The 25,623-nt window shown below is 42.3% G+C and overlaps 1 protein-coding gene across 2 annotated transcripts in view; it reads left to right on the plus strand.

Moving 5' to 3' along the window:
- Window positions 1–25,623, plus strand: part of FNDC3B (fibronectin type III domain containing 3B) — a 392,602-nt gene that overhangs the window by 216,914 nt on the left and 150,065 nt on the right. For both annotated transcript variants that reach the window (XM_078147676.1, XM_020980457.2), the window contains one exon: window positions 6,654–6,730. In XM_078147676.1, coding sequence (XP_078003802.1) covers window positions 6,654–6,730 — 77 coding nt within the window. The remainder of the gene's footprint in view (window positions 1–6,653; window positions 6,731–25,623) is intronic.

The following is a 25,623-nucleotide window of genomic DNA, read 5'->3' on the forward strand; positions in this document are numbered from 1 at the left end:
GAGCCAAATGTTCTGACTTCTGTCCTTCTTTTGTACATTTTTCTATCAAAAGCATTGCTGTGAAAGGAACCCAACTTTCATGCTCCTGCTAAAATATTCTGCAAATACAGAGACTAAAATTCCATTGTACTTCCTGGTTACTTTTTGGTAAAACTTTTTGTTTTTCAATTCAGAAAATTTAGGGGGCTAACTTATTTGTAATGTGATTCATTTTCAAGGATGGCTTAAAAGGTATTTTTTTATTTGGAAGGCATACTTTGTTTGAAATTAACTTCCTAAAACCCACGTGTGAGTTCATTTTAGGCAGCTAAGTACAGAGCAGGAAGTCTTGAGTTCAAATCCAGTCTCAGTCTCTTCCTGGCTGTATGACCCTTAACTTCTCTTAACATCTCTAGTAAATGTGCTGAGGATTTTGGTGAAAGCGATTGAATGCTCTTCACAGAATCAAAGCTGGGGCTTTTATGCCCTCTCCCATATATATATACTGGATGGCTGGCCATCCAGCCCGTGTTTGAAGACGGCCAGTGAGAAGTTTTCATGTAATGTCTCTTCTCTGATGGAGGGTTGTTTAAATTTCATGAACTCCCGGGATATTCTGGCAGCTGGGCAGGCACACTGGACTGGGGACGCTAGGACCAGAAGCCCTCGCAGGGCTGGCTGACTTTCAGAAGTTTGCCATGAACTTGTGTGTGGTCCCTTTTGCCTGTATTTAGAACTCCTCTCTCCAGGATGGGAACAATAAAGCTGTGTGTCATGGGAAACCTTGCATGAGGGAGTCAGTTAGCCAAAGTGGACTTTGAAGATGTGGGGAGCTTATTTAGGAATTTGCATAATTCAGTTAGGGAGAGAGAGAGAGAGAGAGAGAGAGAGAGAGAGAGAGAGAGAGAGTGTGTGTGTGTGTGTATGTGTGTGTGTGTGTGTGTTTTAAAGAAAAGAAAAAGAGGCTTATGGCCTACAGAACTTGCTTTTCCTTTTTTCTTGTTAAAGGTGTAGAAGAAATTTGTAGCTGTTTGAATTCACAGCCTCACACTTTTTGCCAGGGAGATAATAGAATTTTTCTATCTTTCTTGGTCTTACAGTGTCAAAATGGCAGGATGAGGAAGGAACCCTCTGAGACCCTCCCAAATTCCCCTCCAACTAGAAAACATCCTCTGAATTGAGCTAGGGGCAGGGAAGCGGCTTATCAGCTGGGCAGGAAAATGTCTGCTTCACTGGGGTGGGAGGAGAGCCAGGTCCAAGAGCAGCAGCAGCAGCAGCAGCAGCAGCAGCAGCCAGCCTCATAGCAGGCGGCCTGTAGCAAGGCTCTGAGCCTGGGGCAATTATAAGGAAAGCAGAACACTGGGGAGAAATTTTGCAATGAGTATCTCTGATAAAGGCCTCATTTCTCAAATATATAGAGAACTGAGTCAGAAATATAAAAATGCAAGTCATTCCCCAATTGATAAGTGGTCAAAGGATACGACCAGCCAGTTTTCAAGACAAAGAAATCAGAGCTATCTCTAGTCATATGAAAAATGCTCTAAATCACTATTGATCAGAGAAATGCAAATTAAAACAACTCTGCAGTTGCACCTCATGCCTATCAGAATGGCTAATTTGGCAAAAAAGGAAAGCATTGTGTTGAGGGGATGCAGGAAAAGTGAGATGCTAATGCGCTGTTGGTGGAGTTGTGAACTGATCCGGCCAAATTTGGAACTATGCCCAAAGGACTATAAAACTGTGAATGCCCTTTGATCCAGCAATACCACTGCTAGGTCTGTATCCCAAAAGGGAAAACGACCCATACGTGCAAAAATATTTATAGCAGCTCTTTTTGTCTTGGCAAAGAATTGGCAGTTGAGAGGACACCCATCAATTGGGGAATGGCTGAGCAAGCTGCAGTACATGATGGTAATGGAATATTATTGTGCTCTAAGAAATGAAAAGCAGGATGATTCCAGAAAAACCTGGAAAGACTTACATGAACTGATGCATAGTGAAGTGAGCAGAACCAGGAGAGCGTTGTACACAGTAACCGCAATATTGTTCGATGAAGAACTGTGAATAACTTAGCTCGTCTTAGCCATGTAATAATCCAAGAAAATCCCGAAGCACTCATGATGAAGCATACTATCCGCCTCCAGAGAACGAACTGATACTGTTTGAATACAGACTGAAGCATGCTATTTTCTTTTTAATTTGTCTTCTTGTACAAAATGACTGATATGGAAATGTCTTACATAATTGCACATGTATAATCTATATCTGATTGCTTGCCATTTCAGGGAGGAAGGAAAGAATTTGGAACTCAAAACTTTAAATTAAAATTTAAAATTAAGTTTTTTTAAATTTTAAAATGTTTAAATTTTTTTTAATTCTTTTAAAAAAATCTCATGGAGTTGGATACTTTTGGCTCTTAGAAAATACTCCATTTTTCTCAAAATTGTATATATGCTATTTCGTGTGTGTGTGTGTGTGTGAGAGAGAGAGAGAGAGAAACTCTCTGGGCCTCAGTTTCCTGTAAAGTGAAAATGTTTGACTAGAGTAGACAGTCTCCACAGACCCTTTTACTTCAATCTGGTATCTCTGGTCCTATGATTCCTCATATCAGCGTTGCTTTGGGAGCCTATATTTATATACTTTGATGGTTTGTGACTTATCTAAGCTTAGCCAGTCTCTCTCTGTCTCTGTCTCTGTCTCTGTCTGTCTCTACCCCCCCTTCCTTTCTCCCTTCCTCCCCACTCTCCTACCCTCCCTCCTCCTTCCTTCCCTCCATGTCCTTCTTCCCCTCTCCTTCCCTTTCTTCCTCTCTCGTCATCAGTTCGACAGTCAGCACTTCTTGACCCTTTCCTAGATGAACATGTCACTCAACAGAAAGATGCACTTTGACTTGGCAGAGATAAGCTTGGTGACTGTCCTAGACCCCGTCCATGCCACGTCTGCTGCTTCAGGACTTAGGACACCCAGGCAGTTCATGCCATTCTGAGCCCTGGTCTCTAGGGCCTCGTTGCCGGTTGAGAGTGAGTGACCTTGTGTCACATTCCAGGTAGGTCCTGGACATGGTGAAAGAGTCTGTCCTTTTGATGATTGCCAGATTTCCATGGGGGTCTTCTGAGACCCAGACTGTTAGTGAGGCAGGGTCTATTGTGAATTCCACCTATTGATTTGGGAGCTCTGAGAGCTGGGAGTGGGGAAGACTGGAGGCCAGCATGGAATTCCTCTCATTCCAGCATTACTAATAGGATTCTCTCTGGCTTCCGTTTTAAACTAATGAATGGGGAAAGAAAAGGTGGAACTCTTTATTTCTGAGAGGAGACCTCCCTGCTCCCCGGAGGGACCTGTTCTGCTTTAGGAATGAGCCCTCTATATCAGGCAAGGTTATTTTGAAGACTGTTAATGACAACTGGGGGAGGGGGGGAGAAGAATAGTGTGCTAAAGCCATTTGGCTGCTCTTGAAATCAGGAAGGGGGAAAAAAACACATTTTCTGCTTGCAAATCATTCACTTGTCCCACATTCTTCAAACCCTATTCCACAAATGACTTTAGCAGTTTTAAGGGTCACCCCGGAGGTTAAGAGCCTGCTTTCATGGTGTCCATTTCGGTGATTAAAAAGGAATCCTTTATGGAAGTGATTGCATTTCTGGTCACGGGATCTACCGGGGGAAATCTTTCATTTCATCTTGTAGGAAAGTTTCATCCTTCTTCTTAAGCGATTGACAGAGAGTGGTTAGTCTGAAAGCGCTCTCCAAGCCTAACGAAGGCAATTACTGCTTAGTCCCCCTTTTTTCTGCCATTCCTCAATATAATGAATTATACTATCTCCCTTCGATCTACATCAGGAGATTGTGAGACTTAAGTCTTGGGTTTGAATAGTGCTGTCTTTGGCATTCATCACCTCGAGCACATCAGTTCATTTCTTTGAGATATATTTAATATAGAACTGTGCATGTATGTGAGAGCTCTGTCAGCTCTTCAGTTTTGCTTTTGTCTTTGTACCCCTGATATTGTTGATGGATTCCTTGAACCTCAGTTTTCAACTCTGTAAAATGGGTGATATTGCCTCCATCTACCTGGGAGGGCAGTTCTGAGGAAGGTACTTTGCACACTGAACGTATAGCCTTCTGTAAAGATGAGTTCTTATAAATAGTATGGAAAGTTGGTGGTCTGGAAAGTTATAAATGAGACACAGGATTTCTCCAGAGTCCTCAGCATTGGTTTTTGCAATAATTGGGCAAACCCTGTTGCTTCATTTCCTGTCTCTTCTCCTGTGATGACATGGATAAAACTGACATAGGCTTTGAGGTGAAAGGTGAATTATCTTGATGTAGCAATGCAATGTTGAGTGTGTTCATGCCTTTCTTTTGCCAATGAGAGAGAGTTTCATGCCCCACACATACCCTCCTGTCCCCTTACTATTGGTAGCAAAGGATTTTCACTCTCAATATAGGATGCAAGACCAGAGGGATAAAGGAGGCAGCTAGGTGGCACAGTGGATAGAGCGCTGGCCCTGAAGTCAGGAGGACCTGAATTCAGATCCGGCCTCAGACCAAACACTTGACACTTACTAGCTATGTGACCCTGAGCAAGTCACTTAACCCCAATTGCCTTAAAAAAAAAAAAGACTAGAGGGAAAAGATCTGATAAATAGCAGACACAGTGCTGAGCCAGGAAGGTAAAGGAGGAACTGGAAAGTCCCAAGGGCTCCAGTTGGCATATGGAAGGTAACTTGCTCTGTAGGAAATGGACAGAATAAGCCCAGATTTCCGTCTTCCAAGTTCATACAGTATGGGCCATGTGGTCATGAACATTCATTTCCATCTGAGAGACTTAGCACTAACGCGTGCTCGTTAGCTGTCAGTCTGATTGTTGGGAATAACATTGACCCATTTCTTGGGTAACTGGTGCTATAAATGCTAGTTCATTTGACCCTGTTGGTGTGACCTACCTACCTACTGTGTAGACAGTAAGTCTCTTGTTCTCAGGGAGCAAGTGGACCGTTTACTATAGCAGATCTCCACCTGGCCATGCCATGCCTTCTCATCTCATGTGGTTCTCGGCCTTCCTGTTCTATAAACCCTCCATGAAACGTCTCCTCTAACACAGAGAAGCCCTTCTGTTGATGACTTCATGATTTTGTGGAATCCAGTGCAATGGATCGGTATGTCCACCGGTTATCCCTCACTTTTGTCGTATGGCCAGGCAGAATTCCTGTCTGTGGTGATATATTTTCAAGACATCGTTAGCCATAGGAGACAGCTTGTAGTTGTGAGCCTTCTGAGTGACCATGTTCAGCTCTTGTTCTTGTTCGGTTGTGTCTAGCTTTTTGTGACCCTGTTTGGGGTTTTCTTGGCAGAGATACTGGGGTGTTGTTTCTTTTTCTAGCTCATTTTGCAGATGAGGAAACCGAGGCAAACAGGATGAAGTGACTTGCCTAAGGTCACACAGCTGACAAGCATCTAAGATTGGATTTGAACTCAGGTCTTTCTGACTCCCGGTCTGTTGCTATATCCACTGAGCTACTTAGCTAACCTCCATTTTTAGATCTTCACACACCAACAAAATCAGAGACTCATCCTAGATGGTTTAAATCCATCTTTTATCTAAAAATGAGTATTTCTGCATCGCCATTTTTAAATGAAGGATAGATTCAAAACCATCTGGGATGAGTCTGTGATTTTATTGGTGTGGGAAGTCTGCAGCCTCTCCAGAGCTATTCATTATGTGAAGCTCCTACCCAAGCTCTTTTCCACACAAAGGGCTGAGGCCTTCCTTTGATTCCCAGGTTTTCTCTTCTCTCCAGCGTACTGGGGAGCTGGCACAGTTACCATCGCTCTTTCTCCGTGGTCATACGTATGATTTTGCAGTCATATATATCTTTCTAAACGCTTCTTATGTCACCTAAAACCACACTTTTATATTAATTTGGAGGGAATTTGTTTGAAATGGTGAAAAGAGTTCCAAACAGGTAACAAAGCCATCTATTGTTGCTGTGGGATTATCTAAAAGTATTTCCTATTTGAAAGCAAGCTCCATTTCTCACGACCTGTTCTTTAAATGACTTAGGTATCCTATTCTCTAATTAAAATGTCAGACAATGCAAACCCAGGGAGTTGAATACTTTTTTGCCTTTCAGATTACTTCCATTTCAAATTAATAAATTTTACTGAATTTTATTATACAAGGTACTCAAGACTTTGGTGATTTGGCTAAAGTCAAGTTTCCAGAAGAGAAAGTAAAATCACATCCAGGTTGGTTTAGCTTTCTAGAAAAGCACTACTTATTTAAAAATCCCCTTTCCTCCCTGACCTTGGAGAAACCCCAGCTATCTAGAGAACAGAACACAGAAAATCCAACTGCAGTGTTTCAAAGTTTGTATTGAACCCAAGGCTGAAGGAATTTTGAAACTGGAATGGGTGGTCATTGATCTTCACTTTACCTCCTAAAGTAGAAAAACTGGAGAATTCATTGGATTCTGTGATTTTGAAACCAAGGGCAAGAAGGTTGGCTGAGAAGGCCAAGCTGAATGGATTAATGTAAAGAAACAACAGCAGATGGTGGTCAGATGTCTTCTGTTTGGACAATCAATAGAAAACAATGCACCAGTTAGTTTGGAAATCAGATGTTTCTGGGAGGGACAATACTTATACCTTATTTTTCTTTTTTTTCTTTTCTAGGACCTGCTGAAGTTCCCATGATGTCACCTAATGGATCCATTCCCCCCATCCATGTGCCCCCAGGATACATATCCCAGGTAAATTCATCATTCATCTGACCCAGCCTTTCTTCACCTTATATTCTTAGACTGAAAGGAGCCCATGAGTGGTATGGAATTTTGTGGTCACTACAAAGCTAGAAGTGACCTTAGAAGATTTTATTTTACAGACAGGGAAACTGAGGCCAGAAGGGCTTAAGTGTCTTGCCCTGGCATCACCAAAGCTTTCATATTAATTGCCTTAGGACAAAGGGTCTGCAAACATGCTGGGTTGAGCAGAGACTACTTGCCTTAGTCGTGGTGATAGAATTGTCTCCTGTTGCTTTTTACCTTCTCTTCCCTTTCCTCTTCCCCCATCTTAACATCTCCATCAATCAGTCAGTTGACAAGCTTTTATTAAATACTTGGTATGTGCCCAGCCCTGAACTAATGGTTCAGTATACAAAGAAGCAAAAACATTCCTTCCACTTAGGGTGCTCATATTTGAATGGGGAAAGCAGCCTACAAAAATCAGAATATGGAAGATAAAAACAGAGCAGGCAGATAATTGCGAGTATTAAGGGAAGTCAGGGGTCATAAGCTGAGGAAGAGACATAAACACAAAAGAACTGCTTAGTTGATCCTGATATGATGTGGTCATACTGGTCACTGGGGGAATTGAAGGGTGGATTGGGGTGGGGGGGAACTTGAGGCAGGTAGACTAGCTATGAAGTTAATGCAGTCATCCAGGCCAGAGATGCTAGGGGCCTCGAACTAGTGTAATGGCTGCGTTAATGGAGAACTGAGAATGTACATGAGATAGTATAGAGAAATAAATTACAAGATTCGACAAGTGATTGAATATGTGGTATGAACGAGAAAGAAGAATTCAGGGTGATACCGAGGTGGTACACCTGGGTGACTGGGAGAGTGCTGGAGAGAGGAGGGTTTGGGAAGAAACAATGGGCTCTCTTTTGGACATGTGGAATTTGAGATGTCTGTGGGGCATCCAGATGAAGATAACCCAATAGGCAGTTTGTGATGAGAGATTAGAACTCAGGAGAATGTCCAGGGCTGGATCAGTAGATCTGGGAATCACCTTCAATGGGGATCATCGACCTCATAAGAAGTGATGAGATTCAGATAAGAAAAGAGAGAAAAGACAGGACTTGGGGGTGGGAGGTACCCACAGTTAGTGTGTGTGATAGAGGTAAGGATACAGTAAAAGAGATTGACCAATGGTCAAAGAGCTAAGAGGAAATCCAAGTTCAGGAGAGGGTCTCTAGGAGAAAAGATTGTTAGTATTGTCAAACATTGCAGAGAAGTCAGGAACCCCGAGTCTGAAATGCCAGCCAAACACAGTCCTCCTTGGGCACCCCTTTATTTCAATGTTTTCTCTTCTCAAAGCATTAAAATTCAACCAGAGTCTCAGTACCACAGCTAACTGGTCATTTAAACAGGTTTCTTTGTTCTCTGGATTTCCCATCTCTTTGGTATAGTATGGCAAAATCTTTGCCCAGTGATTCTGCAAATATGCAAAAACACATCTCTCTTCTGTCAGTCCCCCGCCTGCTTCTCACCCCCTTCCCACTTATGCATGAATATGGGCAGGTATGTGTGTGTGTGTGTGTGTGTGTGTGTGTGTGCGCACGCGCACACACACACACACCCTCACTTTTCCTACATAAGTTTGATTTTGAGTGTAGACCCAAGTTTTGGGAGTAGATTAGGAAGATTTTCTGCAGAATATCTGAGGCTAGAGAGATGGAGTTCCCCACTAGTCAGAGAGGAAGCATCTACCAGTTGCAACCTTGTGCTAAGCTCTATGCTAAATGCTGACTATACAAAGAAAGGCAAAACCAAAAACAGAGAAAAAACCAGTCCCTGCAGGCAAGGAGATTAAAATCTAATAGAAGTGGTCACTTATAAGCTACTGCATACCAACCAGGTATAGATAAGATATATAAGAGATAATCCAGGAAGGAAAGACTCATTAAGAGGTGAGTGTATTAGCGTTAGTGTTAAGCAGAATTCAACCCTCCTTTTGAGGAGGAAACCGAGGCCCACAGTTTTAACTCACTTGTTTAAGGTTAGGTAGGTAGTCTGTGGCAGAGCCTGGCTTTGAACCCACATCTCCTCTGCCTCTTTCCTCTGTACCACCATGCACCATTGGGAAGGGCCCAATGATCCACTTGTTGCCATGGCAGCAGTATTGAATCTTTAAGAGGATCTCACACCCACCAGGTTGACACATAACCACTAAAGCTCCATCGTGGCTGCTCAGCCCATTTTGGGGTTCCTGTTCTGTGCGCCTCCTATGAATGACTCAGGTTATTTGCTCAAGAGCTCTGGGGACACCTGACTCTGTCAGTCACTGCTGTACAATGCAGGGTTTTCAATAGCACTGGTTAGTCTAATTTAGAGCTCTCTTTTGGGAAGGGAGATTAAGAAAGGTTGCAGGCCTGTTGGTGAAAAGCAATGATTTTTCTGTTGTTTGGAGATAGGATTGGAATCTTCACACCGCATCTGTGACCTTGAGAAAGTTCTATAATGACCTTGAGCCTCAGTGCATCATCCGTGGAATTAGAGGCTTCACCAGAAGGCCTCTGAGTCCAGGATTTTATGTGTGATCCCGGAGGGGTCACTAGGTATCTTTCCTATTAGAGCCCTAAAATAAGCTATGAAGTATTTTCTTTGATATTGAGAGTGTGGCTTGGCAATTTAGAGGTGTGGGAAAAAACAAAAACACAGTCAACACTGAAGAAAATTCACTGAGAGAGAAAAACAGATAGTTTTTGGTGTTTCTTAGAATTTCAAAATCCTTTCTAAATTTTGAGATGAGTGGTCAGAGAAGAGAGAGTGAGAACAAGGGGTGAAATCTCTTTGTAGAAAGTACAGAGGAAGTCACATCCTTAAGGACGTTATACCTGGGGACTGTTAAAGTAGACTATGGAGCAACAATCTTCTAGTTCGAAAGAGTTCTAAAAATCAGCCCTGTTTTCTATTTGCTGTGTTGTTAAGAACAAAATAATCTGTGTTGGAGAGTTACTGAATTTTTGGGCAGCAATCAAAGGAGATTTCTAATTCTCTAAAATTTAAACATGTTTATTTCTTCCCTGTGTTAGGCCAACTACAGTCACAGAAATCTTCCCTCCTCTGATGTGAGCTGCTCTAAGACTTATCTCTCATTTTCTCCTTTTTTGCGCAGCCCAATTATTGGCACGTCTGCCTGCTTTGGCGGATAAGTAAATTGTTTATTTCAGTTGTTGTGAACAAGGAACATGAAAAAGGACAAAAAAGAATTGTTTATTTAAGTTGTTGTGAACAAGGAACATGGAAAGGACCAAAGTGGCATTTCCAACAAGGATGCTAAATGGTAGAGAAGACAGCATGGCCTAGCAGATTGAGGAGTGGAGCTGGAGTCAGGAAAGCCTACATTTGGATCCCCCCTCTGACCCTTACTAGCTGTTTTATGGGGGGTCAGTCACTTGGGTAATTCTGAGTGATGAGGAAAATCACTCGGCAGCTCAGTGGAGGGTGGATCAGAGTGGGTAGAGACTGGAGGCAGGGAGGCCAATCAGAAAGCTGGTGCTCGACTAGAGTGGTGACTGCATCAAAAGAGAGATGGGAATGCGTAAGAAGATGAATGACAAGACTATTCAACGGATCTTAGGTGTGGGGTGAGAGATTGGAAAAGAGAGTTGCCGAAGTGTGCAAGCCTGGGTGACTGGGAAGATGTGGGTGCTCCTGACTGCTGGGGAATATGTTGAGTTTGAGATGCTCAAAAGGCAGTTAGTGTGGAAGGGCTGGAGCTCAGGAAAGAGGTGTTAGGTCTGAGTATGTAAAATGGGGACTCATCCATACAGGACAGTTAATTGACTCCATGGTAGCTGATGAGATAGTATAAAGCAGGTGTTCTTTTCTTTTTTCCCTCCCTCCCTCCCTCCCTTCCTTCCTTCCTCCCTCCCTTCCTTCCTTCCTTCCTTCCTTCCTTCCTTCCTTCCTTCCTTCCTTCCTTCCTTCCTTCCCTCCTTCCCTCCCTCCTTCCCTTCCTTCCTTCCCTCTCTCCTTCCCTCCCTCCCTTAGTTCTCTCTCTCTCTCTCTCTCTCTCTCTCTCTCTCTCTCTCTCTCTCTCTCTTTCCTTCCTTCCTTCCTTCCTTCCTTCCTAGTCTGGTGAAACCTTTTACAATGCATCAATAAAATGCAAAGGATTACCAAGGAGATCAATCATCTTGAAATACAGATGTTGGCATACTAAGAAGGAACAAGTTAAGGAACACCCTATTAAGAAATCTGAGGCATAACCGAAGGTGGCCTAAGATGGACGGGACAGACACCTGTGTCATTCTTGGGATGATTGGGATGAAGAGTCATCAGAGGAGACAGGAATGGTCAGACAGGTGGAAGACTAACCCAGAAGACAGAGGAGAAGATTGTGATGGACAATATCATTGGTACAAACAGGGTCAGCCAGGAGGAGGATTGAGAAGAAGACATTAGACATGACAATTAAACCATTGTTAGCTTTGGAGAGAGCCGTTTTAGTTGAATGATAAGGTTGAAAACCAGAGTATACAGTTTAGAAATGAGAAGAGGAAGGTCAAAGCAGCAGTTTTAAATGCTTTATACCAGCCTTCTAGCCTGCATGCAGCCCACAACACTCCTGAGTCTGGCCTGAACTACAAATTAATATGTAATTGGGAAATATTTAATAAAATGAATAAAATACGATAACATACAGATAATATTAATAAGTGGTTTTCTAATTCTGTATGTGGCCTGCTGGGATCACAGGTATGGTTCAAAGGCCCTCGTTTCCATATGAGTTAGGCACCATTGTTTTCCAGGTCCTTCACATAGTAACATTTACTTCGTGATAGATCACATTGATTATAATCAGTTAACTGAAAATAGCTTATCAGTTAGACCTCCATGGCACATGTTGCCTTCTTTTAAAACGTGCTTTGATCCAGGTCTTGAATCTGGGTTTAAGTCCTGATTCCTTGATTCCTAGCTTTTAGTAGGTCAGTAAACATAAGCACCTACTATGTGCTGGGCGCTGTGTACAGTGCTGAAGATACAAAAAGAGGCAAAAGACAATCTCAATCTCTCAAGAAGATTCCAGTCTAACAGGAGAAGACAATATGTGAACAGCTGTAGTCACTTAAATGACTACATAGCCCTGTAGAGCTTCGTTTTCTCCTCAGCAGAATGGGGTTGTGATATTACTAGTCATTATTGGCTTTACGAGGAAAGAGAACATTTAGTAAACCTTTAGGCTTGATATTAATATCAACTGTTATTATTAAATTAGACACTGTTTGGGTCTTGAGCAACATAAGATATTTCTTCTCTGTCTTCATGTCTCTTTCTATATCTGTCTGTCTCAGTCTGTCTTTCTCTCACACACATTCCAACTTCTCCAAGAGGCCTTTTCCTAGACCCGTCCTTCCCCCTAGACGCCAGTGCCTTCTCCTCTGAGATGACCTCTCATGTACTCAGTATTTTGTGTGTACTCATCTGTAAAATGAGCTGGGGAAAAAAAGGCAAACCACTCTAGTATCTTTGCCAAGAAAATCTCAGTGGGTCACGAAGAGTCGGACACCACTGAAATGAATCAACAAGAAGAAGTTATTTGCACGTTGTCTTCTCCTTTAGGAGATGAGTTCTTTGAGGACAGGGGCTGTTTTTGCCTGGTTTTTTGGTTTTGTTTTTTGTCTCCTCGGTGCTTATCAGAGTGTGTGACACATAGTATATGCTTAGCAAATGGTTTTTGACTCACATGCACACTCAAAAAGACCCCTCCCCCATGTACACATGTGTACACACACACACACACACACACACACACACACACACACACACACACACGATTTCTTTAGTGGAAGGTACTCCCTCTACCATTGACACTTAGCACCTCTTCAGTAACTTTTTATCCTGAGGAATTTTAGCCCTCTGACCCTGGTAGGCTAAGGGACCTCCCAAGCTGCAGGCCATTCATGCAGCTAGTCTGTCAGAAGGCACTTGAACCAAGGGTCTTTCAGACTCCAAGACCATTGTTCTTACCACTATAACAAGCTACCTCAGAATCCCACAATTATCTCTACCTACATACAAAAAAACACAAATTATGCTAGCCAAGAATATAATAATAGCTGTATTCAGAAGGCAGTACATAAAGTGATGAACTGTTACATCAGGAATATCTCCTGTTCTTGAGACTTTGCTGAAAAGAATCAATCAATTAGGCTTTCCAAGAAATGAAGAGAAGCATCATGTGCTTCTGTTATTTCTGGGGTTTTTCCTCCCTCACAGGCAGAACAAGAATTCAGAACCATAGATGGTAGGATAGAATTCTAGAGTTGGAAGAAACCTTAGAAACCATTTAGGTCTTAACACTTTCTTTTGCAAATCCAAGTGTTGGCAGTCACCTGAAAACTTGCCATGAGAAAACCCAATGGATGAAGAATGAAATGTGTCATGAACATGAAACTACTTTTTCAGTGGACATTTGTAGATAGAGATGAGGGAAATTAGCTACTTTACACAAATGAGTAAAATGGGAGTGTTTTGGGTACCATCTTGGAAAAGAGAGAAAGTGACTAGAAGGAATTCCTTAAAATCAGTTGAGTTATGTTATCTAAACGACCCATTCTCCGGGAATAAGACCAGGGCATCTTATTCCTCTATCAAAACATGGAAGGCACTTAGAAGAAAACAAAGGAAAACCGTATAGGTCAACAGATAGACCCTCTAAGGAGGTATTGAGAAGAAGGAACCAAATTTGAAATGTTGTAGGCTTTCCCCATTGCACAGAGATTCCTTCCTCCCTCCTTCCCTTCCTCTCTCTCTTTCTCCCTCCCTCCCTCCCTCCCTTCCTTCCTTCCTTCCTTCCTTCCTTCCTTCCTTCCTTCCTTCCTTCCTTCCTTCCCTTCCCTTCCTCTCTCCCTTTTTCTCTCTCCTCCCTCCCTTCCTCCGTTCCTTCCTGCCTTCCTTCCTACCTCTCTTCCTTCCCTCCTTCCTTCCGTCCCTGTCTCCCTGTTCCTCTACTATGGGGGTACCAGCTCTACTTCAGACGGCCCTTTTGGGTAGCTCTAATTTTTGGAAAGTCTTTGCTTTCCCTAAACCTAAATCTTCCTGTCTGAAACGTCTACCCTTTGTTCCTAGTCATGGCCTCTGGGGCCAAGCAAAACAAGTCTGATCCCTTTTCCACATGTGGGCCTTCAAACAGTTATTATGTCTCTTCATGGTCTCCTTTTCTCCAGTCTAAACATCCCCACTTCCCTCCACTGATCCCTCTATGGCACAGCCTCAAGGCCTTCCACCAGCCTCATTGCCTTTCCTTTCTTAGGTGGCCATAAGACAATTCCTGACCACCCATGATATGGCCTGCATTTAAGAAGACAAGAATAGAATTTCCTTTACACAGAGAAAAACTTCAGTCCAACTGTGAACTAATTAGAGAGTTATTATAGGTAGTGTCTGGTTCTTTACCTAGTGGCTTCAATCAGGAGTTAAAAGACAGGCTTCACATGTGTACAGTTGGAATGGACAGTAGAATGTACATGAGTCTTTTCAGTCTCATCTGAATGTCATTACTCCTGGTAGTAACAACTGTTCTTCTGGATGTAATAATATCAGCTTTATTAATAATTAATATCACAATAATTATATTAATACAATATCAATATTAATTACATTAAATAATACCATCAATACACTAATTATATATATCTAATACATTATATGTACTTATAGTAATACAATATTGATACCAATAATGTTGTTAAATAATATCAGTAATGAAAAAATTATTATTAATATAAAGTATATAGCACTTTGAGGTTTGCAAAGCTCTTTACATATGTGATCTCATTTGGTCCTCACAGTAACCCTGTGCGATAGTTATTATTATTTTCTCCATTTTAAAAATTGGGAAACAGAAAGAGTGAATTACCTGGGATCACATAGCTGGTAAGTATCTGAAGGAAAATTTGAACTTAGGTCTTCCTGACTCCCAAGTCCAAGCTCCATCCATCATGGCGCCTGGTTTCCATATTACTTTGTTAGCTCATGGAAGCTTTTGTGGGGTAGTGGAATGAGTAATGGATCTTTACTCTGCTACTTATCACCTGTGTTGCCATGAGTAAGTCACTTAAATTGTGAGTTGTACTTTCCTCATCTCTAACATGAGAGGTTTGACCTAGATGACCTTTGAAGTCCCTTCCGTCTGTGATCTTATGTAATTCTATGCAGCCAGCTGGAATGAATGGGGGTGGGGGATGGGGAAGGGGCCGTTTCTCCTAAGTACTTACTAGGAACAGGGTGTTCTGTATTAAGTGCTAGAGACAGAAGGAAAAAAAAACTTTCCGGATCACCGACAAAAACAAACATTTTTTGATCGATGCCTTCTATAGGCAGGGGACAATTTGACCATATGGAACACACGAAAGATTGCTGAGGATGTCATTGTTAGAGAGAGTTGGGAAGGAACGGACCAATCTGTGAAACCCTTTACACTTTTAATCCAGCGTATGCAGAAGCAGAGGTGATGGCCATTACCTTCCCAGCATCCTCCTCCCAAAGCACACCTACTGTCATTGTCACGTAGGAGGCGAAGTGTTCCTCCCATTTCCCATGAACTAAGGCTGATCTCTATCATGAGTTTCCTGAAGGTCTGTGGAAAACTTTTCCCCATTCCAACGAATGATTTATATTTGAGATGTCCTTAAGCAGATGCTCAGAATTACATTTTTCCGTTCTAGCATGGTCTTTGGCAATGGGTTTTTCTGCAGTTAGAAGAAAAACTGTACATTGAGCCTCAAATGAGAAAAGAAACCTTGGAAAACCTTCCAAGTCAACTTTCTGCCATGTGGGAAACTGTTCTTGCTGGCAGATGACTTGATGGTGAAGACTGGCTAGAGAGTTTATGGAGGACAAATTAAGCTGTGCCAGTGGGTCCACTCTCTCTTGCCAAATAGCATTTGTTTCTCTTATGAAGATCTTATTTCTTAAGGACATGCATCCCATTGAATTTCTTTTGGGCAGAGAGGGGCAAGGACATAGAGAGTTGGTTGGTGAACCAAAGAAAATGCATTTAAATGTGGATTTGACCCAACCCTAGAGTGTCAACGTTGTCTCATATTTAGGCAAAAGACAAATGCCTCCGGGAAAAAATATTGTGCATGTTACACTATGAGGACTTTTTTTCAGCGTCTCTCCATTTTGCTCCCCCATGCCTACTGAGCCCTGAGTGTTAGCCTCCAAGACTGGCTTTTTATAACTCCAACCTGGAATTAAAACAGTAGTACTCCATTCTACCTTTGGGAAGGGAGTAAGCATTTATTAAATGCCTGCTGTGTACTAGGCACTATGCTAATACATGCTTTACAAATATTATCTCTTTTGATCCTCAAAACAGCCCTCCCAGATAGGGTCTTTTATTATTCCCCTTTTTATAATTGAGGAAACTGAGGCACGCAGGTTAAATCACTAGCCCAGGGTTTCACAGCTAGGAAGTATCTAAGATCAGGTTTGAATTCAGATCTTCCTGACCTCCCAGATCTGGCTGCTCTATCTGCTGCACCATTTTTGGCATCCTGACGATGAAGAGTTGAGAGAAAGTTGACAGGGGGCTGGCCCTGTGCCCCGTGGGTTCAGCAGAGACTCAGGCTCCATTGAAAGTCAAGAGAAGCTTTCTCTACAGGGAGTCAGGAAAATATTCCAAGCTGAAAAAAGAGAGAGAAAAATAAATAGGCCACCAATATGAGAAATTGTCTTACTTTAATTCCTGTTGTCAGCAAATGACCAGTAGTGAATCATTAGCTAATGACCAGTAGTAAGATTATTTTCTCTACGTGTGTGTGTGTGTGTGTGTGTGTGTGTGTGTGTGTGTGTGTGTTTGGGGGGGAGCATATTTCATTTAGAGCATTTCCTTCTAAAGCCAAAAGCTCCACTTCCAATTAAATTAAAATCTGATGTTAGATAAATGGGCCATGGAACTCAACCCTTAAACAGCTAAAGGACAATGGGCCACGTCAAGAATTTCACCTAAGAAGAAGCAGGCGTGTCTGGACTGCCTCTTGGGGAAATTTGCAGAGTTCTGTTTAATGGTCCCAAACTTCACCCTTTAGCAAAGTGCCATCTTTTTCTTTATTTTTGAAATTGCTGTTTTTAAAATTCTGAGCTCAGACACTAAAAATAAGCATTTTCTTATACACTGGAGAGCACAAAATAAGGACTGTATAGGAAACTATGAATGTCCATTTCATTATAAATGTTTGTTGAGTGATTGATTGATAACTTGCCTCTCCCAGTAACACCTTTGGTGGCTGGGTATTCTTGGATCCCGCCAGCACCCTGCCCCACGCCCTACTCCCTGAAATGATTGCCATAGTCAGTAAAATCATAGATTCAGAGCTAAAAGGGTCCTTAGAGGGCATTGAGTTTTGCCCCGTGCTTTTTACGGATGAGGAAATTGAAGCCCAAGGGCACAGAGATTTGTTCAAGGTCACACAGACATTTAGCAACAGTCGCAGGAATCAAACCTGGGTTCTCTGACTCAAAACCCAGCACCATTTCCACTGCTCCACATTGCCCACTGTTTTTTATTGTTGTTCACTTGTGTCTGACATTTTGTTGACCCAGTTTGGGGTTTTTTATGGCAAAGACATCGGAGTGGTTTGCCATTTTCTCTTCAACCCATTTTACAGATGAGGAAACTGAGGTAAACAGGGTTAAGTGATTTGCCCAGAGCCACCCAGCTAGTAAATGTCTACGGTCAGATTTTGAACTCAAGTCTTCCTGACTCCAGGCCTGGTGCTCTGTCCCCTGTGCCTACTAAGTGCCCCACTGTTTAATTTGGTTTTACTGGCTTGCCTTTGTCATATGTACATGAAGTTTCTACATTGCCTAGAAGGTGAAGGGGAGCAAGAAAGCAAAGGAGGAAATTAGTGATATTCAGGCGTTTTAGAGGTTATGACATGAGGGGTGGACGGCTGCTTTCTGAGCTACTCTGATTGTGTCTTACCATGTTTTACTTCCTAACTGTTGCTTAGTTGCTCACCAACTCCAAGTCTTAGCTCTTTCCTTCTCTAAAAGCAGTCAGAAGACAGCAAGAATACTAAGTCCAGAGCACTCATTGAATTGGGCAAGAAACAAAAGAGGAGTGATGAGAACTCGACCTCATCCTGTGTTCTCTTTATTCTCCAGGTTGACTTTCTTTTCCTCATGTGTCCAAAAAAGGTCATTTAGGTGATTATGGTAGGAGATGGCTGTAGGCTTCATTGGGTTTCCCACTTTGGCAGAGACTCATAGAGAACCCATGCTAGAAAGAGGCTCTGGGGATGTGGTTCATGATGGCAGCCTGGGAGTGAGGTTTGCAGGGCCAATCCTAGATATACTTTGTTAATGTCATTTGCTCTCAAGGTGTTGACCGAATTTGGGAAGTGATAGCATAAAAGTTGTTGGAGGGTGTCTTTTCCAGGTGGATCATCATTGTCTTTAAAACATGAGTAAGCTCACTTGAGTTACCCCGCCATATAAATGTAGGGCTGAGAAGAGTCTGGACAACTCATCTGTCCAAACCACTGTCTTTGGGCCATCCTCTTCGTAATCTTCAGTGGAACAGAGCACATTCCAGTGTCTCCAGTCTGCTTCAGGCAGGAAATTCTGATGTCTGGCCTAAATCCCCCACCCCTCTGAAATAAGCCCATTTCCTTATGTCCTAACTTCAGGAAAGCTCAGACAGCTGCCCTCCATCCCTCATCTTGTATCCCCTAATATTCTTGAAAATGGTCACTGATTTCCTTCTTTGTCTCCCTCCACTCCCCTAGGCAACACAGAAACCACTCCTTGAACCATTTTTCTGAAATTAATTATTTGTCTTCACAGTGCCTGACACAGTCCGGCACATTAAAGACATTTAATAAAAACTCATTGATTGATTAATACAGAGTTTTGAATGAAAGCCCATTGATGTCAGTATTGGATGGGAAAAATGTTTGACCAGAAGTGTTTGTCTTAGAGATTTTATTTGCCCTGGCTTTAGGTTGAAAATTTAAGATTGTAAATAGATATATTTAAGTGATGATTATCAAGGCTTTGAGTCCTGGCTCCTCTTCTTGCTACCACTGAGATCTTGGTTATAAAATATCACCCTTTTGGGTTTTAGCTTCCTCATCCATAAAATGACAAAGAGTCAACCCTTCCAAGACTAGAGTTTCCAACCTGTTAACCCACCATTCTTTCTCCCTCTGGGCTATGTGGTACCATAATCTAAATCTCAGCTGATTATCAGCTAATACAGGGAAAAGGTGGTCATTGACAGTGAAAGCACTTGTCCCATTTGCCAGTGGCATTTTACAGGTGATATATTTGACAGTCCCCCAGCTGATCCTGGGATTCCCTGTCCTTCCTGCCCTCATGCCCTAGTCACTGCAGCCTCCAGACCCAACTCGGCACCCTTGGTCAGGTACCAATCAGTGGTCATATCTGTCCCACAGCTCTAGGGTCACTTGCTCTGGAGAGTGTTTCATTGCAGGAGGCTGTATCCTAGGGTTGAGAGCCTTCATACTGAAGTCACCTCTCCTGATGGTCATGGCCAAGCCATGGTGCCTTGCAACTACTCTTAATAATAATAATTATAATAGTGACATTTATGTAACACTTTACCCACGTGATCTCATTTGATCCTCCGTATGACGTGGGTGCTGTTATTCTCCCCATTTCACAGATGAATAAAGTTGAGGTCCAATCCAACCCAATCAGTATTTATTGAGTACCAGGCACTGTGCTAAGCAGTGGAAATACAATTAAAAAAAAAAAGATTGTCCCTGCCCTCAACAAGTTTACAATATAAAGGGTGAAAGGTGAGAGAGATCAAGTGACTTGGCTGAGGCATAATTTGAACTCAGGTCTTCCATCATACCAACTAGCTGCCGCTTGGGAGGTGACCTTTTGGCATCTGTTGACATCACTGCCTCCCTGTCCTCCTTTCTGAAATAGTTAATGAAAAATTATGTGTAAAAGCATTTTAGTCGTTAAAGAACCCTTATGATAGTAATGGAATAATACTGTGCGTTCAGAAATGATGAGTGTAGAGAAGCCTTGAAGGCTGCTCTGAACTGATGCAAAGCAAAGGTAGCAGAGGCAGAAGAACAATGCACACTTACTGCAACAGTGGACATTGAAAGGAGTGCAACCACAGAGTGACCTAAATGGAATCTTACACAGTTAGAAAGACCAGATTGCGCCCCAGTGAAGGGGTAGTGAAACCACATCCCTAGTCTCCTTTGTAGAGGTGTGGAGGAAGCGCATTCATATGCAGGAAATGTTACACATGATGCCAATTTTTTTCCCCCAGTGCATTGATCGATTTTGCTATTTTTTTGTCATCATTTTTCTTTTCTTTTTCTTTTTAAATTCCTTTTTATAAGGAATTACTTTCAGCAGATAAAACCTAGACAGTGTAAAGAGAAAAATTATCAATGAAACCCCCCCATTTTTTTAAAAGGGACCCATGTAGAGACATTTAACTTATAACCACTTGCACTGTTAGTGGGTGTTCTCATAAAAGTCAAGTCAGAACTTTAACACTTTCTATCAAAAGCTGCCATAAAACTTTTAGCATTAAATTAAGTACAACAAATTCCTTGAGTGAGTTGCAAAGTTTCAAACTGGGACCAAGTTACGCCAGCACGGAGCTTTGAGCCTCGGTTTTTTCACCTGCAAATTAAGAACCTTGGGCCAGGTCTGTGGTTCTTTCCAGCAGTAAGATTATGGTAGAAGAACAATCTCAAGAATGTTTGGCCATGGCTGTTGAAAGGCAGGGCCATATAGAAGCTGATTCAGTGATTCAGACACAGCTCGCAAAGTCTGGTCCCTTTCACACAGACGCTTTCCAACTGCAAAGCCCTAAGCATAGAATCATACCTCAGTCATCGAGTAGCCAGGACGTCCTCGGTGCCAAGCACTGTCCTAGGCACTAGGGTTACAAAACCAAACAATGGATACAGATATGCAAGGGATTACTTTGGTCCAATGCCTCCCTCATATGCAGGGCAAAGAGGCCCTGAGAGATTGGTTTATTTCTCACTTGATTGATCTCAATTCCTCAGTTTGCACAGAGCTTCAGAAGCTTATAAGTGACAAATCGTAATTATTAGAAGCAGGATTTGAACTAGATCCTCAGACGGCAGAAACCAGTGTGTTTTCAACTCCCCCCCCCATCATTCCTTCTGGCTCCATTATAGCCAGTAGGACCCTCAGCAAGTCATTTTTTTCCTCCCTCTGGGCCTCAGTTTCCTCATCTGTAAAATAGAGACTCCTCAGCAAGTCATTTTTTTCCTCCCTCTGGGCCTCAGTTTCCTCATCTGTAAAATAGAGACTCCTTTCCTGCTCTAAATCTGTGATGCTCTATCCTCCCAGCCTACAGGACATGTGCCTCCTCATTGGCACAACCCTTTCTCCTAGTATTAATTTATTTCCTGTGACATTATCAACCCTTTTTGATGTTCCCAAAGTGCCACAAGCTGGTCCCCATGTCTTTGATGAGCCTCCTAATCTGTCTCTGCCATGGATTATGCAACAGCTGTACCAACACTTAAATAAAGGGAGTCTGTGTCTTCCTCCTACCTGCTCCCTTGACTCAATATATGTGACTCTTCAGAGTCATTAAAGGTTGTGCTGTTCTTTCCCCTTCTCAGTGCCTAAGTTCTGCCCTGGGTTCTAGAAAGAGACAGCCTAAAAATACCAGTAAACATATGTTCCAGTGCCCAGGCGAATGAAAAGTTCTATTTTTATCCTAAAATTAGAAATCTTTCTTGTCTACGCGATTCTAAGACGTCTTTTAAGCCTTTGCTTAATTAAAATTTTAAGATGAAAAGATTTTTTTTCCCTTTGCTGATGAAAGTATTAACATTACAAGTGCCTGTCACTTTAGAGCCCAAATCTAGGCAAAAGATAAGTAGAGTTGGCATTTCATTACAAAATCGTGCCCAGATAATATTTCTCTTAAGTTCAAACCAAGGGAGGCTCCCTGCTTGTCGCTCGATCTTATGTCTTTTCTGGGGAGATATATCTAGGGCTGGAGTGGAATTGTTCAATCAGGAGGACTGGAAAGAAGACTTTACAGGAGTAAAAAAGAGAAAGCCTTATTTGAAGAGGTAGGGCTTTCTCTATTCCTCTTTGATAAACAATTGTGGCCAAATACACACACACACACACACACACACACACACACACACACACACACGGATTTGTTCATTCAGTTTATTTAATATTTAATTTTTCCCCAATTGCATGTAAAAACAATTTCTGACGTTCTTTTTTTTTTATAATTTTGAGTTCCAAATTCTCTCCCTCTCTACCCCCTTCTTTAGAATGCAAACAATTTGATAACAAGTTACATATGTATAGTCATGTAAAGCATAGTTCCATATTAGTCGTGTTGTGAAATAACACTCAGACCAAAAAAAGAGTTAGAAAAAAAGGATCCTTTGATTGCATTCAGATTCCATCGTTTTTTTCTTTCAATGTGGATGGTATTTTTCATCATGAGTCTTTCAGAATTGTCCTAGATCATGTATTGCTGAGAACAGCGAAGTCATTCACAGCTGATCGTCATATAATATTGTTGTTACTGTGTGCAGTGTTCTCCTGGTTTTGCTTGTTTCACTTTGTATCAGTTAATGCAAGTCTTTCCAGGTTTTTCTGAGAGCATCCTGCTTGTAATTTCTTATAGCACAATAGATTCCATCACAATCACATACCACAACTTGTTCAGCGATTCCCCAATTGATGGGCATCCCCTCAATTTCAGTGAATTTTTGTACGTCTTTATCCATGTGGCTAATTCTGCTTTTTAAGGAGTTCTTCTTTTATAGTGGATTGTGTGCCTCTTTTACTTTGGGGCTTATTCTGGTTTTTGTTTGTTTGTTTGTTTTGTTTTTTAAGGTATCATTTTCTTCGGTATTTTTGGTGCCTTCTTTACCAAGATGTTGACTTTTTTTTCATGATTTTCTAGAATCACTCTCTTTTCTTTTTCTAATTTTCCCTCTATTTCTCTTATTTGATTTATATAATTCTTTTTGAGCTCTTCCAGGAATTCTTTTTCAAGCCTGAGGCCAATTCACATTTTTCTTTGAGGCTTTGCATGTAGCAGGTTTTACTTTGTTGTCGTCTTCTGAGTTTGTGTTTTGCTTTTCCCGGTAACCATAGTAACTTTCTATTGTCAGATGCTTTTCGGTTGTTTGCTTATTTTCCCAATCTGTTTCTTGACTTTTAACTTTACATTAAAGTTGGCCTCTTCCCCTGGTGGTGGAGGGGGCACTTATCCCAAATCTTCAGGCTTTTGGAGGGGATTGTTTTTGTTTTTCATTTTTTGGGGTGGCTATTTTCAGAGCTGGTTCCAAGGGTCTGTAAGTTTTCAATTCTTCCAAGCTAGTGTGATCTGAGGAGAGGTGTGGTCACTGTTCTCTCGGCCTGTGCTCTGCTTTGTGAGTGACCACAAGCACTGCTTTCTTTCTTTTTTTTTCTATATAGAGCAGAAATTTAATAAATATTGTTTCAAAGAATGAATGGGCATCAGGATATTTTATAAGATCACAAAATCATAGATCTAGACCAGATAGGGGGCTTAACGACTCCCTTCAGACACTGTTCCTAATATTTTCGTCATGGGAAAGCGCAAGGACACCTTCTCCTACTCTGCACCTAACACTGACTAGATTCTCGTGCCTGTAGTGAGATGGGCCTCGACGTCATTCGAGTACCTGGAGTGTCGTGCCTGAGGTGCTCTGCAAAGGCTGGATCTCTCCCACTGCAGCCAGCTATACAAGCACTCTTTCCTACCCTGAACTATGACCAAGGTCTCTGCTCCACTGTGGCTGCAGTCTCTGGTATGCTAGTGTCCCTCCTCATCCTGAGGCTGTGCCCTGGGTCCCAGTATAGGCAGTATAGCAGATACTGCACCCACTGCTAGCAAAGAGTTTCCTGTAATTTCCTCCTGACCAGTTTTCCCAGCCAGTGTCTGTGTGGGCTAAGAGCTCCAGGAGCCGCCAGGACCTCTGCTGATGCAGTTACCCCAAGGCCTGCTGCTGGTTTGCTGGAGTCTGGGCTGTGCTGGGCGGTGCTCCACTCTCTCCCTCATGTGACAGACATTTCTTGCTGACCTTCTAAGTTGTCTTGGGCTGGAAAATTGTTTTACCCCATCCTTTGTGTATTCTGCTGCTCCGGAATTTCTTTTGAGGTTTTATTTAAAGTTGTCTGAAGGGGAATTTGGGGAGAGCTCGGATGAATCCTTGCCTCTTCTCCGTGTCTTCCAAAAATCTTTTAAGTAATTAGTTCAATAGAGGCTTCTTAAGGGAGACAGCATGGTACCCTGGACAGAACATGGGATGTGGAGGCAGGTAACCTAGGATTGAATTTACAGCTGTGCTGCTTACCAACTATCGGACCTCAGCTTTGTCTCGTAAACTACTCTGGGCCTCAGTTTTCTCATCTATAAAGAGGGTAGGTTGGACTAGATGATGTGCCCTAAGCACTGCCTCCAGCTCTAATTCTCCACAGACTGAAGTTATTTATTATAAATTCTAAAACCTAATTTGGGCATTCCTTCATTGAATTATGCAAGAATTTATTGTGATGAGCAAAGGTCTTATACTTGGTGTTGAAGATGCAAAAATAAAAATTAGGTAGCGTAGCCCTCAGGGACTTTGCATTCTACTTGAGGAACACAAACTACACGTAGGTGAGCAAAGACAATAGATTCACCCTCTAGTCATCCTTCTGAGATGTGTACAGCTTGTCATTTCAATACGTTCAACCTAAAATGGCCTCATGTCAAGGATGGCGAGGAGGCATGTCCAACATTATAAATTAGTCATGAAAAAGAGCTCTGTCGCTCAACCCCATGTCAAGGAAAGGACGTTGTTTTCAGTAGGATCTACTGAGTCAGAGGTTCAACCAAATGGCAGGACACCCAAATGAATATGAAACGTAGAGTAAAGCTTGGAATCGAGATTGGAGGTGAGGATTTGGAAAATGCCTGGCTAGGTCTAAGAGGTGAAGCTGCAAGAATGGATGGGACCATCTAGGAGAGAAGATGGACACGTGGAAGGAGGACCAAGCCCAGAAACCATGGACGCTGGAGGAGAAAGAAGTGGCCCAGAGTGAGAGATGTGAGGGCCATAAAGCTGCAACGTGTCACATAAGCCAAGAAACAAGGGAGTTAGTTTCAAGGATGGGACAGTCAGGCCAGCGAGACATGACAAATGCTTGTTGACTTGATAAATGGCATTTGCATCTGGTCCTGAGGCCTTTATTGCTGACCTTTCGTAGCACACCGGTAGGTGTGCACCAGATTACAGTGGCTCAAAAAGAAATCAGTGGGTGGTGAGAAGACTCTAATGGTGGAATCATCATTCTCTGCCCGGATTTCCTGCCCTCCTGTTATTCACTGTAAAGCAGCTCACGAGTACATCTTCTGGTTATTAGTGCATCTTTTAGAAATGACATGATAGGGTAATGTAATCAGAGTCAGGAAGCCTATGTTTTCATTCTGCCTCAAACTTTTACTAACTGGGAAGGCGAGAGGGGGGGAGGGGGAGAGAGAGAGAGAGAGACGGAGACAGAGACAGAGATAAAGAGAGACAGAGACAGAGACAGAGAGAGATGAACAGAAAGAAGAGGGAGGTAGGGTAGGAAGGAGGGAACAAGAGAGGGAGAGATAGAGATGGAGGGAGGGAGTGAGGAGAGAGAGACCCTGGACTATCTCTTCATCAGTAGAATGGGGATGTGGATTACACCTGTCTCACAAAGCTTACCAGAATCAAGTGAGGTAATCCTTCAAGATGCTTTACAAACCTCAAAGTGCTATTTAAACGTTAGCTGTTTTTATTACTATTTTAATAGTCGAGTTTGTAGGGAGTATACACTTAAATTTTTTATGTGGA

Source organism: Phascolarctos cinereus, unplaced genomic scaffold, assembly GCF_003287225.1.
Source record: "Phascolarctos cinereus isolate Bilbo 61053 unplaced genomic scaffold, phaCin_HiC Scaffold_7;HRSCAF=346, whole genome shotgun sequence".
In the NCBI taxonomy this organism is placed as follows: Eukaryota; Metazoa; Chordata; class Mammalia; order Diprotodontia; family Phascolarctidae; genus Phascolarctos; species Phascolarctos cinereus.